The sequence below is a fragment of the Phocoena phocoena genome, chromosome 4 (genome assembly GCF_963924675.1).
Source record: "Phocoena phocoena chromosome 4, mPhoPho1.1, whole genome shotgun sequence".
Taxonomy (NCBI): domain Eukaryota; kingdom Metazoa; phylum Chordata; class Mammalia; order Artiodactyla; family Phocoenidae; genus Phocoena; species Phocoena phocoena.
In genome coordinates this window covers 144,246,753-144,263,514 of record NC_089222.1, presented here as the reverse complement: position 1 = coordinate 144,263,514, position 16,762 = coordinate 144,246,753, and the positions used below count along the sequence as shown (strand labels likewise).

The 16,762-nt window shown below is 43.5% G+C and overlaps 1 protein-coding gene across 1 annotated transcript in view; it reads left to right on the top strand.

The window, feature by feature from the left end:
* Positions 1 to 16,762, top strand: part of HSF2BP (heat shock transcription factor 2 binding protein) — an 81,405-nt gene that overhangs the window by 40,748 nt on the left and 23,895 nt on the right. Inside the window, exon 8 of the mRNA XM_065876680.1 lies at positions 5,137 to 5,240. Coding sequence (XP_065732752.1) covers positions 5,137 to 5,240 — 104 coding nt within the window. The remainder of the gene's footprint in view (positions 1 to 5,136; positions 5,241 to 16,762) is intronic.

Sequence of the window (16,762 nt, the reverse complement as noted above, 5' to 3'; positions counted from 1 at the left end):
GCCAATTGCTTCTTTCCCATGTAACGTGCAGTCTTCTCTAAGAATTGTATCACTCTTTGTTCCTTAAAATTACTTGATGGTGCTAATTTGGCTACTTTAGATTTTAGTCAGTTTTGGATGACTGATTTGTGGGTTTTGTTTCAGGCCAGTAGACATCACAAGTCATGCCTTTTGGTTTATTTTTATGGTTGGCTTGTTTTGAAGTACTGGGTGTGTTTATTCTTTGTTGCTTCTAGGTTACAAGTTATAATTTCTTTTACAAGGAAGAACAAGGTAACTCACTCGCATCACCTTTACTTTGAGCACCTCAGCCTTGGACGTCAGACTGTCTGGGGGGTGGCTTTCTGACGTCTCACCAGGAGAGCCCGCTCAGCCTCCAGGCGCAGACCTCATGTATCTAGGTGGAGAGAGGGCCTTGTCATTCAAGGAGAGTTACTTGCGTAGCATTTTAAGTTTACTACTACCTTTGTTTTAGCATTGCTTTCAGTCCTTCTATTATCAATGTCAGATGCCTCTCAAATTCTCAAGACTGCAGAGATGGGGAGATTGCTCTTTTGCAGCCCATGAATCCATTTATAATGTATCTTCTGCTTAGGTTCATGGTAGGAAGCAGAATTTACCTACTTTTTTGTCATTGGAAGAAACAAATGACTCCTAGTACTACAGTAGTTTGGGAAATGACATTTCCTTTTAATACTGAAGTAGCAGAAGAGTGAATTGAATGGGCGGTCTCTTTTGACCTGACAGTTGGAACTTTGATACATTATTTACAGAGTGCTTTTTTTTTTTTTTAAAGGGCATATGTTGAACTCATACTTTTTTTTTTTTATTAATTAATTAATTAATTTATGGCTGTGTTGGATCTTCGTTTCTGTGCGAGGGCTTTCTCCAGTTGTGGCAAGCGGGGGCCACTCTTCATCACGGTGCGTGGGCCTCTCACTATCGCGGCCTCTCTGGTTGCGGAGCAAAGGCTCCAGATTCGCAGGCACAGTAGTTGTGGCTCACGGGCCCAGCCACTCCGCGGCATGTGGGATCTTCCCGGACCGGGGCACGAACCCGTGTGCCCTGCATCGGCAGGCAGATTCTCAACCACTGCGCCACCAGGGAAGCCCTACAGAGTGCTTTGGTTGGAGTAGAAATGTTGGAATAGAAAGTATTTGCATAAGAAACAGGAAGTGGTTCAGGGTTTGTTGTTTGCTAAGTCGTGGCGTGACCTTGGAGGATTCTCTGGTCTTCCGAAAGATGTAGCCTGGCAGTAACATGAGGTCAGGTGGCACCATGGCCGTGGCAATTAGTTTTGTTCCATTTTAGCTTCTTCTTTTTTTTTTTTTTTTAAAATATTTATTTATTTATTTAGGCTGCGCCGGGTTTTAGTTGTGGCACACGGAATCTTAGTTGCAGCACGTAGGATCTAGTTTCCCGACCACGGATCAAACCCGGGCCCCCTGCACTGGGAGCGCAGAGTCACCCATTGGACCACCAGGGGAGTCCCTCATTTTAGCTTCTTAATGTTGGCTGATTGTGACCAAATATGAAATTTTAGAGACATTTGTCAATTTGTGTTTTTGCCACCTCAAAGTTAAACAGCAGTCAATGAAGAATTTCAACTAGACATATTATCTGGCGTTTGCCCCATATTTCAGTCATCACCCAAATATTAACTTTGCCTCTTAAGATCTAGAGAAGATTGGCTTATTTTCCTTTCATTGTCTAAAGCAGGGGTTGACAAGCTTTCCTCTAAAGGGGCACATAGAATATTTTAGGCTCTGTGGACCATGCGATCTCTGTTGCAGTGACTCACTCCTGCTGTTGTAGCCTGAAAGCAGCATAGGAAATACATTGAATTTTGAGGGATTCCAACTATCTGTGTTGGTGATCTGAGCTTTTCTCTTCTTGAGATCCTGGATTAGAGATCTCAGAAAATTCTAGTTAATGTGTTGAATTTTCCTCATGAATATGACATTTGAACATCCCTTAATAACTCATTAAATGGTTACTAGTGCATAGATTCTGGATATCTGTAAGAATTGTCAGGAAAACTTGAGAGCATTTGTAATTTTGGCTCGTTTTGTGGCCTGTGGCGAGGTTGAAAATCGTAATTTGAGACCTGGGCATTACTGTTCTCAAGGGCACTAGTCTGGTGTTCTCTTCTTGGACGGCAGCATTGCCTTGACTTTGAAAATGCCCATGGAAATAGGAGGAGAGACAGACCGTCTCCGCACGCTGCCCTGCTGAGGCTCTCAATTGCTGGGAGCTGGTTCACTTTCCATATTGAACCCGAGCGCTTATCATGTCCCAGGTACTGTACCAGCCTATGTGTCTGTAAAGACAAATCAGCCGTGGAGCTTGCTTTTGACAAACAAAGCTTAGTGGGGAAACCAGCTATTTTTTTTTTTTTTTTTTTTGCGGTACGCGGGCCTCTCACTGTTGCAGCCTCTCCCGTTGTGGAGCACAGCCTCCGGACGCGCAGGCTCAGCGGCCATGGCTCACGGGCCCAGCCGCTCCGCGGCATGTGGGATCTTCCCAGACCGGGGCACGAACCTGCATCCCCTGCATCGGCAGGCGGACTCTCAACCGCTGAGCCACCAGGGAAGCCCGAAACCAGCTATTTTAACAGAAAACTGTAATAAACATTTTCCATGGCATGCATGTATGTGTGTACCATAATTTAATCGATCCCTTATTAATGGACTAAATCGCTATTATTGATTTTCCTTTTGCCTCAGGCTCTAATATGTCTTGGCATAGTACTGTTACTGACCCCATCTTGATTTTAAATTTTGATATATTGCTTATTATGGAATTTTTGCAGTAGTTCTGATTTTCAAAAGTTGCTTTACAATATATTTTAAAAACCTTGGTTACTAAGCTTTTTTGGCACCCCTTAAATTTGCAACCAAAGCAAGTGCCTTGTTCTCCTCACCCTCGCCAGCCCTGCTGGTTAAATGTTCAGTTGTGCACACATAGGACACTGCAGGAGATGGGCTGTGGGCTCTGGGCTCTGGTACCTTTTCCTGAAGAGAACTGGTGTTTGTCCTGACAGGCAGTTAGCTCTTCCTGACTCCTAAACCCTGGCCCCCCCGGGGTGGTCAGTGCCAAATCTGTGCCTCGTTCCGTGGTTTCTTCTCACTCTCTGCTGGGCTCAGTAGTGTCTGCCTCATCCAGTGGCTGGGTCAGAGCCGGCCGCAGCCTGGGCAGATTCTGCATGCTCGCTAGTGCCCCCCTTGTCTGGTAGCTACCTTTCTGGGCTTCCTCCTCCCTAGCTTTGCTCCATTTCCTGCGATTTCTTTAGCTCTCTTTTTAAAAAGTTTATTTAATTTATTCTGTTTTGGCTGCATTGGGTCTTCGTTGCTGTGCACGGGCTTTCTCTAGTTGCGGCAAGCAGGAGCTACTCTTCGTTGTGGTGCGTGGGCTTCTCATTGCAGCGGCTTCTCTTGTTGCAGAGCATGGGCTGTAGGCACCTGGGCTTCAGGAGTTGTGGCTTGTGGGCTTCGGAGTTGTGGCTCGCGGGCTCTAGAGTTCAGGCTCAGTAGTTGTGGCGCACGGGCTTAGTTGCTCTGCGGCATGTGAGATCTTCCCGGACCAGGGCTCGAACCCATGTCCCCTGCTTTGGCAGGCGATTCTTAACCACTGTGCCCCCAGGGAAGCCCTTCTTTAGCTCTCTTTTCTGTTTAGTATTTCTCCTTTCCCAGGTGTCAATTACCCTTGACTTTTACAGTTTGATTATTAAAGTTTTCATTCTTGTAAGTTCTACTGGGTTCTTTTTTGAGCTGCCTGGTTATTTATAATACTCAGTAGCTCCTTGATGATGTTTTAAATTTCTTTTTTGAATTATTTATACCTATTAAACATAGCTGTTTTCTATTTGGTAATTGATACTTGCAGTATCTGATAATTTTTTTTATGCTGACTCTGTCATTGGTTCTTTGTGCTGTTACTTTAAGGTCTTATTTTTCATGTGTTTTGTGATTTTTATTATGAACTTAAAATTGTTAGCACTGTATTTGTGAGAATTCTTTGAGGACCCAGTTGAGGGTGCTTTCCTTTAAGAGAATGTTTCTTGTGGCCGGGTGGCGGGAGCAGCTCCCATCCCAGGTCTACTTTCTTATTAAAATTATTGGCTTGTGGATTTTCAGGCAATACTGAAAGTATGCAATCATGCCACGCTTGACAGTTCACTCTTGCCTGGCTTTCTGAAGGGGTCTGTGCTCTGAAGTCCTGTCTTGTGTTGGTCTGAGGCTTTTCTTTCTGTCCCTCTGCTCAAAGGCACTAACACTGACCTTCTGTGTCTCTGGAATCTGTCATCTTTAGGGCTCACCTTTCTGAATTTGAGCTCTCACTAAGTTCCTGATTAGAGATGTTTTCCCTTCATTTCTTACAAGGTCATTCATTTTTTTCAAGACTTTGCAGAATATTTGTGTAGCCTTTTCTGTTACTGTACATCATGAGGTTTTGGGGGTCTCTGTATTCAGCAGTATTATCAGAAACCAGTCCTATAGTTTTCCAGTTTTTAATAATATTCGACTCTGTATTACTAGTTGTGGTCAGTTCCCAAGACCACTTGTAAGACCCTATTTAACTCCAGGTCAGTAGGATCGTTGGTTGTTAGGAGCGGTTGGATTGTGGTGCTCTCCATCCCTTTGCCATGGATTAAACAGGATGGTACGGCCTGACCTGGCCACCCAGGCATCATGGGTAACATTCACTGAATGAAAGGTAGGATTAAATTTTAAACAGTGAATTGAACTTTTAGAGTACAGTATACTTATGAATGGAGGGTTATCTGTCTATAAATGCAGGATTGGAACTAAAAGGGATTACTCAATGAATATGGTTTTGAGGTTCCCTGTGCCCACTTTGCATATGTGTCTCTTGATTATGTGAACTTATAAGAGGTGGTGTTACGTGGCAGTATTGCTGAAGTTTCCCATTTTCAGGTAGCCTCACAGAGACAAATATTTTACATACTTCTGCTTACTATACCTGTCATCCAGATTGTGTTAGAGTTGGACATCTGAAGTGTAAGGGCATAAGGGCACCCCTAAATATGTTAAGGTCCTATGAACCAGGAGATATATTTAGGGTGACGCAGTATGGAGGGGCAGCATGTCAACACCATTTTCTTTTACATTTCAGATTAATGCTGATGTCCCTGTACAACGTGAGCATCAATTTGAAAGGCTTGAAGTACATTAGTGAGAGTCCAGGATTCATCCCTTTGTTGTGGTGGCTTCTGAGTGGTAAGGATGGGCTTTACCTGTGCGTTTCCTTATACACCTGTTCCCCTGTGGCAGGAGGAGATCGTAAAGTATTAGAGATGAGGGTTGTTCATCCCAAGGTGTTCTCATGCCTTCCTAAAAAAAGATTTCAAATTATAGAAAACTCACTGGTATGCTGTTATTTCTAGTTCTGTTTATGAAGTATCGCTTTCAATTTAGTTGTGATTCTGTGACACAAAGAAAAATTATCTAATAAAACAGCTAATAAGTGGCTTTAACCTGTCCCTTTCACTGTGAACGATTCAGCACTATGTATGCTGTCTGTGGCTCTGAACATCAGGTATAGGGAAATCCCGTCGTTAAGCAACGTGGGGAAAAAGGAAATCTGAGAGATTGCAGCTCTGAAGTTCCATCTGTCTATCTATCCATCCATCTGATGTGTTTTTTTGTTTTCTTTGGAATAAAAAGCTGTCTTTACTGTTTCTCCGGCTTTTCTCCCTAACCACCAATTTAACCTAAAATTTTGTCCCAATCTGTTCATCATACTTTTTTTTAATATAAATTTATTTGTTTATTTTTGGCTGCGTTGGGTCTTCATTGCTGCACGTGGGCTTTCTCTAGTTGTGGCGAGCGGGGGCTACTCTTTGTTGCGATGCACGGACTTCTCATTGAGGTGGCTTCTCTTGTTGCGGAGCACGGGCTCTAGGCGCACGGGCTCAGTAGTTGTGGCTTGCGGGCTTCAGTAGTTGTGGCACGCAGGCTCAGTAGTTGTGGCTCACGGGTTCTAGAGCGTAGGCTCAGTGGTTGTGGCTCATGGGCTTAGTTGCTCTGCGACATGTGGGATCTTCCTGGACCAGGGATCGAACCCGTGTGCCCTGCATTGGCAGGCGGATTCTTAACCACTGTGCCATCAGGGAAATCCTGTTTATCATACTTTTTAATACCATGTCTTCAGTAGGAACATTTCATTCATTCAAGCGTGCAAAAAAATTACCTTTCCTTATTTTTTTGTAATTCAGATCAATCTCTGTTTTTGAGCTTCAGTTCCATTTGGTGGTAAATGCTTATTTTTTGTAACAGGTTTTTTGAGGTATAATTGGCATGCAATAAACTGTACACATTTAAGGCAAACAACTGGTAAGTTTTGACCTAAGTTATACACCCATAGAATCATCATCACAGTCAAGATAATGAGCACACCTGTCACTCTCGAGAGGTGCCTTGTGCTTCTTGGATCCCTCCTTCCCGTCCCTCTGTTCCCCTCTTCCCAGAAAATCGCTTGCCTCCTTTCTGTATTACAGGTTAGTTTTCATTTTCTACAGGTTTATATAAATGGAACCATGCACTGTGTATTCTTTTTTGCCTCTCTTCTTTCACTCGGCATAATTATTTCGAGATCTCTCCATGCTGTGTGTATTAATAGTTGATTCCTTATTACTCAGTAGTATTCTGTTATGTGGAGAGACTGCAGTTGCCTTATGTATTCGGCTGTTGATGGACATTTGGGCTGTCTTCAGGTTTTGGCTCTTGTAAATAAAGCTGCTGTGAACATTCTTGTATGTTTTTGCCTGGACACCGGCTTTCATTTCTCTTGGGTCAGCACCTGGGAGTGGACTGCCTAGCTCGCGTAGTAGGTATTTTTGTGGCACTGCCAAGCTGTGCTGCAAAGTGTCGGCACTGCTTTGTACCCCCCAGCCCCCGCCCCAGCAGAGAGTTACCGCCTCTGTTGTGTATATCCTCGTCAGTGTTCGGCATGGTCCTTCTTCTTAATTTTGGATATTCCGGGAGTGATGTGATATACCTCACTCACTTTGGTCTTAACTTGCATTTATGTTATGACTCGTGATGTTGAGCATTTTTTCCTGTATTTATTTGCCCGTCCATATATCTTTTATGATTAAATGTCTGTTCACACCTTTTTGCCCATTAAAAAAAATTGGGTTATTACTCAGCCATAAAAAGGAACAAAACTGGGTCATTTGTAGAGATGTGGATGAATCTAGAGACTGCCATACAGAGTGAAGTAAGTCAGAAAGAGAAAAACAAATATCGAATATTAACGCGTATATGTGGAACTAGAAAAATGGTACAGATGAACCAGTTTGCAGGGCAGAAATAGAGACACAGATGTAGAGAACAAACGTATGGACACCAAGGGGGGAAAGTGGGGGCAGTGGTGGTGGTGGAATGAATTGGGCGATTGGGATTGACATGTATACACTGATGTGTATAAAATGGATGACTAATAAGAACCTGCTGTATAAACAAAAATTGGGTTGTTTCAATTGAGTATTGAGGTTCTTTGTATATTCTGCATACAAATCTTTTGTCAGATACGTAGTTTGCAAATAATTGCTCTCAGTTTGTTGCTTGTCTTTTCATTCTCTTAAGAGCATCTTTAAAGAACAGAAGTTCTTAATTTTTTTGGTGAGGTTTAATTTATTCTTTTTCTTCTACGAATCATGCTTTTGGTATAGAAATTTTTGCCACATGGATTTTTTAAATGTGTTTTCTTCTATTAGTTTTATAGTTTTGCATTTTACGTTTAGGTCTGTGATCCATTTTGAGTTAATATTTATATATGTTGAGTGGTATAACTCAAAGTTGGGTTTTTTTGTTTTTGTTTTTTTGCATAAAGCCACCTAGTTGATCTAACACCATTTGTTTGGAAGACTCTCCTTTCTCCACAGAATTGCCCTTGGACCTTTGTTGAAAATCAAATGACATTATATGAGAGGGTGTAGTTTTTGGACTCTATTCGTTTGTTCTGTGGATCCATTTTTGTAGCATTACGCCAATACCATACTTTATAATAAATATTAAAGTCAGGTAGTGTAAATCCTCCAACTTTGTCCTTATTTTTCAAAGTTGTTTTGACTCTTTCTAAGTCCTTTGCATCTCCATACGAATTTGAGGATCAGCTTGTCACTTTCTAATAACAAAAAATCCTGTTGGGATTTTTATTAGGATTGTGTTGGATCAACAGTTCACCTTGGGGAGAATTGACATTTTAGCAATACCGAGTCTTCCAGCCAATGAAATAGTATACGTATGTCTGTTTATTTAGATATTGTTGGGAGAGCAGAGGAGCTGACCTCCTTTGTTTCTGGCTGTCTTTTCAAGGCTGCTTATGTAGTAAATCCCCATGAAGATAGAGATACTGTCTCTGTCCAGAACAAAGGGTGGGTTTGTTTACACTCATGCAATAGGGATAATGCTTCCCTCTGGGGAGAAGGTCTGGCAGGATTACTCCCATTATGAACGATTTGGGTTCCCTGAGTTCGGGGTTTCTCTTCTGTAGTGCAGCCCATGGCATATGCCTGGCGCTGTGGAATTGGGTCTCATTGAACTGTGCTGATCCTCTGGATATGGCTGTTGCCGTGGAGGAATACTGTTCTTTGCCTTGGACACAGGGGTGTTGTCTCTCCTGCCAGCATCCGTGAGACCCTCGCATGCTGGCTTATTAACTTGCAGGTAGGGTAAAACCCCAGATCTTCCAAAGCTGTAAGGAGGTGGCCGAGAGGGCTGTGTTTGTATTTTAGGAGGTCTCCTGCCCACGAGGGCTGGGTATTTGACCAGACAGCTTTTTTCTCTTGAGAACGTGAGCCAAGGAACCCATGGAATCAGAGGTGGGTCTTGGGCTAGAGGTGGGCAGCTATCCCGGCTGGTCGCTGTGGGCCACGTGCCAGCAGATGGTGTCAGTCGGCAGGGGCGGGGGTGGGGAGAGGGCGAGGATAATTAAATAAGGGTCCCTAACACTCCTGGAGTGCCAGGCAATGTGTATTTACAGATTTACTTCTCTAAATACCCTTATAAGGCAAATATTACAATTTATGTTTTATATATGAGGAAACTGGAGCACGCAGGGGTGAAGTGACTTCCTCGAGGTCATACAGCTTCTGGGTGGAAGTCCGGGCAGTTGGGTTCTAGGTCCCTTCTCCCAGCCACTCTGTGGACCTCCGCTCCGCAGGAAGTGCCTCTGAGATGGATGCTTAGTTCCCGGTGACCTCTCTCCCTTCCTTGTCTCCTGGTGTGGCGTGGCTCAGCCTTAGAGATAGATGTCCTGAAACCTTACGCCCCTCTCTGCTAGCTTGCAGCCAGTGATCCGCCAGCGCCTTTTGCCAGTTGTTTACTTTCGCGTAAAAAGAGGGCCTTAGGCTGAATGTTCTCTAGGGCCTTTTCTAGCTCTGGTGCTCCAGAAACGTTCCAGGGCCGAGTGACAGTCCTTACAGTTTCATTTTAATTTAGGCAGCTCTCTAGGTTGCCAGCAACCCAAGAGTGTCGGTTCCTGACCCTCACCAGAGATGGCACGCTTTGACCAGGGTGGATTGTTCCTGCTTGAATTTCAGGTCCTGTACAGTGGGGGCTGGGGTGAAGTTGCCTTAATGCCACTTTTTGCCCCGGGGCCATCAGGCTTTCTTGCTCATGAAGACAGTTACTGGTTCTTTTGACAGTGTGCACAGCCCAAAGCCTAATAAATCTTTTGAAATGTCATCTTGATGTTATTTGCTATCACAGTCAAATAAAGACAAGGTCTACCAAGCCCAGCATGTTGTCCCCTGATTTATCCATGGAATTAATTTAACTTAACAATTGAAATTTGCTATAGAATTTGGTGTGTCTTTTAGGAAGGTGAATATATATTTTATTATAGAATAGGAAAACAGAAACAAAAGTAGTTCTTTGAAAAAAGTATGTGCATCTTGGTGCCTGGCGGTGGTGGTGTGATTGTTTTCATAATTCTAGACTGTCATAACTGCTTAGGACTAAGAGAATTTAAAAACTGGGGCTTCCCTGGTGGCGCAGTGGTTGAGAGTCCGCCTGCCGATGCAGGGGACGCGGGTTCATGTCCCGGTCTGGGAAGATCCCACGTGCCGCGGAGCAGCTGGGCCCATGAGCCATGGCCGCTGAGCCTGCGCGTCCGGAGCCTGTGCTCCGCAACGGGAGAGGCCACAACGAGAGGCCTGTGTACCGAAAAAAAAAAAAAAAAAAAACTGGATTATTCTTCTTTGCTTTTAGGTAGATCTGCTTTATGAAAATATACTAGAAAATAAGAATCTCTCTTAACTTTTAGAAGATCTAGGAAAAAAGATTCCATTACTTCTTTCAATAATTGGTTCCTACATTTGTCAGTTTTCATGTTAGGAAATTTGATATGTTTTAAAGAACATGGACTTTGGATTCATTAGACCCAGATTGAAATTACAGCTTGTCTACTTGGGAACTTACCTCTTAGGATCCCTCTTTTCTGCTCTGCAAAATGGGGATTTCTACCTCAAGGGTCTTCGTGTATATTAAAATGCAGTAGTGCCTGGGCCAATACCTAACATAGTAGGTGTTAAAGAGGTGTTAGTTTCACTTTTTATTTATAATGTAAATCTTTTATGCCACAATGAAAGCTCATTTCCTTTTAATTCCTTTGACCTAAAGGTGGCAAGTTGCTTTCAAGTATCCGGACTTCTTTGATCCAGAGTACAGGACCAGTTGCTGTTAATCATCCCTGACTAAATAATCTCATTTCCTTTAACCTTTGCTGGGTTTCATTTTCCTTCCCTTTATTCAATTTGTTGCTGGCTTTTTCCCAGGCTTTCTCCAAATTCTTCACATTCCTCTTAAGCCGAAGAACTGGCACGGAACTCTAGCAAATAGCTGATGAGGACAGAGTGTTTTTGGGAGGACGGCCATTAACGGTTATGTAACCGTTAATGCAAACTGGCGTTCAGATCACACCTGTAACTTTTTAGTGCTGCATTTCCTACTCACATTTACAATGTTGAACAGCCACATAGGCATTTGCTTCCCATCTTACATTTATTTGGTTTATCTAAGTAATATGAAACATTGATCGTTCTACCCAATTTGTGTTAATATCTTGAGCCCAGACCTCTCTCCTGAACCCCAGACCCATATATCTGACTATCTACTTGACATCTCCACATGGACAGCTAGTAGACATTCAAACTCAGTGTGTTCAGACTAAATTCCTAATCTTCCTCCATTTAACTCTACCCACGGCCTTCCCAGTCTCAGTTGATGGCAGCTCTATTTTTCCAGTTTCCCAGGCCTGTAAAGACCTTGGAGTGATTCTTGTCTCCTTCTTCTCTGATACCCACGTGCAGTCTGTAAGGAAATTCTCATGGCCCTGCTTTCAAAATACATCCATAATCTGACCACAGTCTGCCACTACCACCAGGTTTTGAGCCTCCCTCATCTTCTGTTTAAAAACTTCAGGTCACCTCCTGCAGATCTCCCATCAGCCCATCCTTGTAGACCATGAATTGGGAGGCAGTGGTATAATGGCCTAGATCCTGGACAAGTCTCCGTACTGAAAACACTCAAAATGTCTGGTGAGATATAAAAAAACACTTTAAAAGCCCTCCTTTGAGCTAGAAAAATAGTAATTACACCCAGAGCACAAAAACCAAGTGAAAGTGAGATGCCAGAGAGGTTAACAGAGACCTGAGCTAACTCCTGTTCTGAAGGCATTTGTCAAGATGACCTTTAGTTTCCGTGTCCTAACAGGGTGTGGGGACAGGAAACAAAGCTCAGTTACCACCCTAAATGAGTAGCCGGGTAGGGGACTCCCAAAGGTACTTACCAGCATTGTCAGGGTAGGCTGAAGGTACTCTTCCTGCCCTTGGAGACTACAGGAAGGTGGCCTGTTTGACCTTAGGGACTGAACACAGTGGGAAAATCTCTTCTGAGAATAACCATAGGCTGTAGTGGAGGAAAAATGTCCTCTGAGAATTAATCACTGTAGACTGGTTTTCATGCAGCTTCGAAGCCTGAATTCAAACCACCCAGGCAGTCCTCGTTTAGAGAACAATGCACATCCTTTCTGGAGGATTCTTTGACTTCAACCGGTTCATACAGATAAGGTTCCAAGAGTCAGAGCTCACATATTAAAAATTACAAAAAGCATGGGAAGTATCATTAGTGAAATAACATGACATAGACCCGAAAGAAGATTTCAGGTCTAAGAGTTATCAAATCAATATAAAATAAGTGTGTTTACTGTGTTTACAGAAAAAAAGAAAGGATTAATATATGAGTAAAGAGTGAGAGATTGTGCGAGTGACTGGGCAGATCTGAAAAAGGGTCAAATAATATTTCTGGAAGTGAACAATATAATGATTGCAATTATAAATTTAATAGACAGCTTTAACAGCAGATTAGACGTAGTTGAAGGGATAATTAGATTGATGCAGACAGTTCTGAAGAAATTATCCGGAATGAAGCACAGAGAGACAGAGATGGAAAATTGGAGCGGGCAAGAGACAGAGGAGAGACTGGGCACTGGACGGTCAGCGTTCTGGGCAGGGAGGGGAGGGCGAGTGGGACAGAAGCAGCGTTACAGGGATAATGCCAGAGAAGCTCCCCACCCTTGTTTGCACTGAATTTGAGAAGTCCACCTGATTGTAAGCAGGATGAAGGACAAGGAATCTGCACTAAGACACATTGTCATGAAAACCAGAACATTAGAGAGAGGAGGTCTTAGAAGCAGGCAGACAGAAAAGGTGTATACCTTCAAAGGATTGACACTTTGACTGACAGTTGACCCCTTCACAGCAATAGTGCAGTATCTTGGCACGGAGAGAAAATAACTGTGAACACGAATTTGTATGCTTCTTTCCCCCCGCCAACAAACAGCTTTCAGAGCAAGGGTGAAATAAAGACATTTCAGACAAACAAGAACTGAGAGAGTCTGTCACCAGTAGACCTTCCCAGTAGGAGCTTCTAAAGGGTGTTTATATACATACATACATATATATATATACACATACATATATATATATATAAATATATATATACACACTTCAGGAGGAGCTTGGTCTCGGATGGAAAGTGTGAGATGCAAGTGAGAGCAATGATCAGAGGTGGTAGCACATGTATCAGTGAGTCAAAATAAACACCGACGAACAGAAAAGCCAAACAGTAGAATACCAAGAGCAGAGTGATAGCATGTGCACTGGGAGGAGGATAGGCAGAGCGGCAGCATTGTGAGGTCCAGCCCCGTTCAAAACCGAGAGCCGAAACAGTGGCTAATTTCAGACCTTGATAGTTTGCAGGTGAAAATTTCTAGGATCACGTGGAGATAATAGAAAGACTCTATGCCTATAACGTTAATACAGGATAAAATGCGATGTGAAAAATAATTCAAAAGGTGGCAAGAAAGAGAAAAAATGAAAAAATAAGATGGAAGCAATAAATCCAAAAATATGTACAGTTACAACTATAAATGGACCAAATGACCCAGTTAAGAGATAGTCATGTCAGACTGGATTTAAAATAATCATCCAGTTATATGTTGTTTATAAGAGATTCATTTAAAACATAAGAATACATAAATGTTGAGAATAAAAGGAAAACGTACTAGGCAGATTCTCATCACCAGATTCTGTATCACCAGGATATAACATTTTGAACTTATATAAACACTTCCCAATATAGTCTCAAAAATGAAACAACTGAAAACAGCATAAGAAGGAATTCATAAATCCCCCATGATCGGGGACATTTTAACCCACTTCACTCAATACTTGATAACTAAAAAACAACAAACAATAAGGTTATGAATGGTTTGAAAAACACAATTAACCAGTCTGCCCCACTGGGCGCATAGAAGACTCCAGCTGTATAGTTGTTTCAGTTACACATGGAAAATTTATGAAAGTGATCATTTTCTGGGGTTTGAAGCAAGTCTCACATTTCAGATGATAAGAATCGTATGGGATATCTTCTTTGACCACAATACAGTGAAGGTGGAAATTAATAACAAAAAGAGAATTAGTAAAATCCTGCATGTAGAAATTAAGTAACCCATGAGTAAAAGAAGAACTCATAATAGAAATCAGATGTTTTGAACTGCATAATGAAAATATTACGTATCAAAAATGATGAAATGCATTTAAATCAGTATTGAGTAGAAAGTTTACCAATTTAAAGAAGAAAGCGGAAAATGAATGAGCTGAACACCTACATAAGAGCTTAAGAAACGGGAACAACTCTGGGCAGCTCAGCAGCAGATTTGAGCTGGTAGGAAGAGTCAGCAAACCTAACGCTAGGTAGAGGTTACCTGGTCTGAACAACAGAAACAAAAAAGGACGACGGAAAATGAGCAAAGCTCAGGGACCTCCGGGACGTCGTCAAGCATACCAGCAGAAGCACAGCATGAGTCCCTGAAGGAAATGCTCGAGAGAGGAAAGGGGCAGAAAAAATATTCGAGAAGAGAACATCTGAAAACATCCCAACTTTGATGAAAAACAGTCCATACGTCCAAGAATATATGTGAACTTCAAGTAGGATAAACACAAAGATCTACTTGTAGACATGTCACAGTCACACTGTTAAAACTTAGGACCAAGAGAACATTTCGGAATCAGTGAGACACGTACAAGGACACCACAGATTGACAGCTCACTGCTCATCAGAAACAGTAGTCCTAAAGCGGAGGGATGATGTGTCCAAAGTTCTGAAAGAAAAGACCTTCTACCAAGAATTCTGTGTCCAGCTAAACTGGTCTTCAAAATGAAGGCAAAATACATTCCTGGATACGCAAAGACAGAGATTTTATTGCTAGCAGACCTTCTTTACAAGAAAGGAAGTTCTTAAAGCTGGGAGAAAATGACCCCAATGCATAACTCCAATCCAGAGATATTGGTGGAGGCCACCTTGCCATGGGCTCAGTGTGATTCATGGGTAAGGCTGGTGTTTCAGAGGCGCTCTCTGTTGAAACTGGGTTTTTTTTTGCTGTACGCGGGCCTCTCACTGTTGTGGCCTCTCCCGTCGCGGAGCACAGGCTCCGGACACGCAGGCTCAGCGGCCATGGCTCACGGGCCCAGCCGCTCCACGGCATGTGGAATCTTCCCGGACCGGGGTATGAACCTGTGTCCCCTGCATCGGCAGGCGGACTCTCAACCACTGCGCTACCAGGGAAGCCCCGTGGTTTTTTTTTTAAAGACAAATACCACACCTGTTGCACTGACAATCTGAACACTGGGCTAATGCAAAGTATTAGGAGAAATATTTAACCAACATAATAAAACAATTATATTGAAAATCTTTGTAAATAACCATCTTAAATGTTTTGCTTTTTGATAACATGGTTATCATCATTGTTCACATAATAAAGATGTAGCTTACTAGAATCATAACCCTTGCAAGGCCACCTATTTGGGCTAATAGGAATGCTGAAGATATGTAACTAAACTTTCATCTGCATGCAAACCTCTCAGCCTTTCTCTGTGCGTATGACCCAAATATATATAACCAAATGCCAAATATTCTCTGTGATATAACCAAAGTCCAAATAAGAGCGTTGCATCTCTGTGTGAGATGATGGACAGCTGCACACAAACTGAAGTGTTTCATTCATTCATTGGAGATGTGTTTTTGAGCACCTCCTACATGTTACAGGTGCTTGGGATCATCTGTGAGCCAAACGAGATCCCTGCCCTCTTGGAGCTTTCATTCCCGTGTGGAAGAGAGATAGTAAACAACAGGCAGACCAACCAGGGGAATTACACAGTATGTCAAAAGGTGACTGATGCCACGGGAAAAGAGAATGTGACACCACAGTGGGATAGGGAGGTGTGAGTTAGAGGAGGGAGGTACACTGTCCTCACTGAAAGGAAAATGATGCTTAAACGAACTTTAGAAAAACGAGAGGAGCTATTCACAGAAGATGCTGGAGTAACTCAAAATTTGAGAAAGATCTAAACAGCCAAGCTTTGGGAAGGGCGGGGTGAAGCCAACTGCAAGCTGGAGGATCCCTCTTTGCATCCTTGTGTCGGCACTCTGACCCGGCTTCAGTGACCGACAGCCAGAAGAACTTCCCCCAAGTGGCCAGCCACATAGCCACAGGCAGCTCTGGATCACACCTGATAGCTCTATGGCCCAGACTGGGGAAAATACTCCTCTTCGGCAGCTCCAGCCAGAACACACCTGGAGGATGACTCTGGCCTGGCGCAGGCCACGTGCCCTTCGCTGAGATCGTCACCATGGCACCACCAGGCCCCACGCTGACCAGTGAGGAGGGTAGAAGGCAGGAGCATGCCAAGCAGACCTAAGAACAGCCCCACGGAAACTGAGTCACGGCTAACTTTCCTAGCCCAGGGTCCAATCACGCCACCGACAGTGAGTCTGGGGACCCCACCTCTGCCTAGGCTGGTGAACAGCCTGAGGAGTGTACAGAGCAGGGGGTGCGTCCAGGCAGTGTTGGGCCAGAGGTGACCACTAACTTCTTACAGCTCGTGGCAAAAAGACCCAGACGCTTGGGCAAAGTGGTGGGGATTCAGAAGAGCCTCAGAGACCCAGTCAGGGCTCAGTTCAGTGAAGAATTGGAAAGCAAATCCAGAACAGAGGGCGGAGGCCACGGGGAGAGCTAGAGAACGCATAAATGGCCTGAGGGAAACCGGACACCGGCTCCTAACAGACGAGGAGCAGCAGAGGGGGCTCCTGCAGCGGGTGGAATGGAGACCACGGCCAGGGGCAGGGCAGAGGCAGGCTTTCGACAGCAGGAATTGTGTGCAGATCTAAGATCT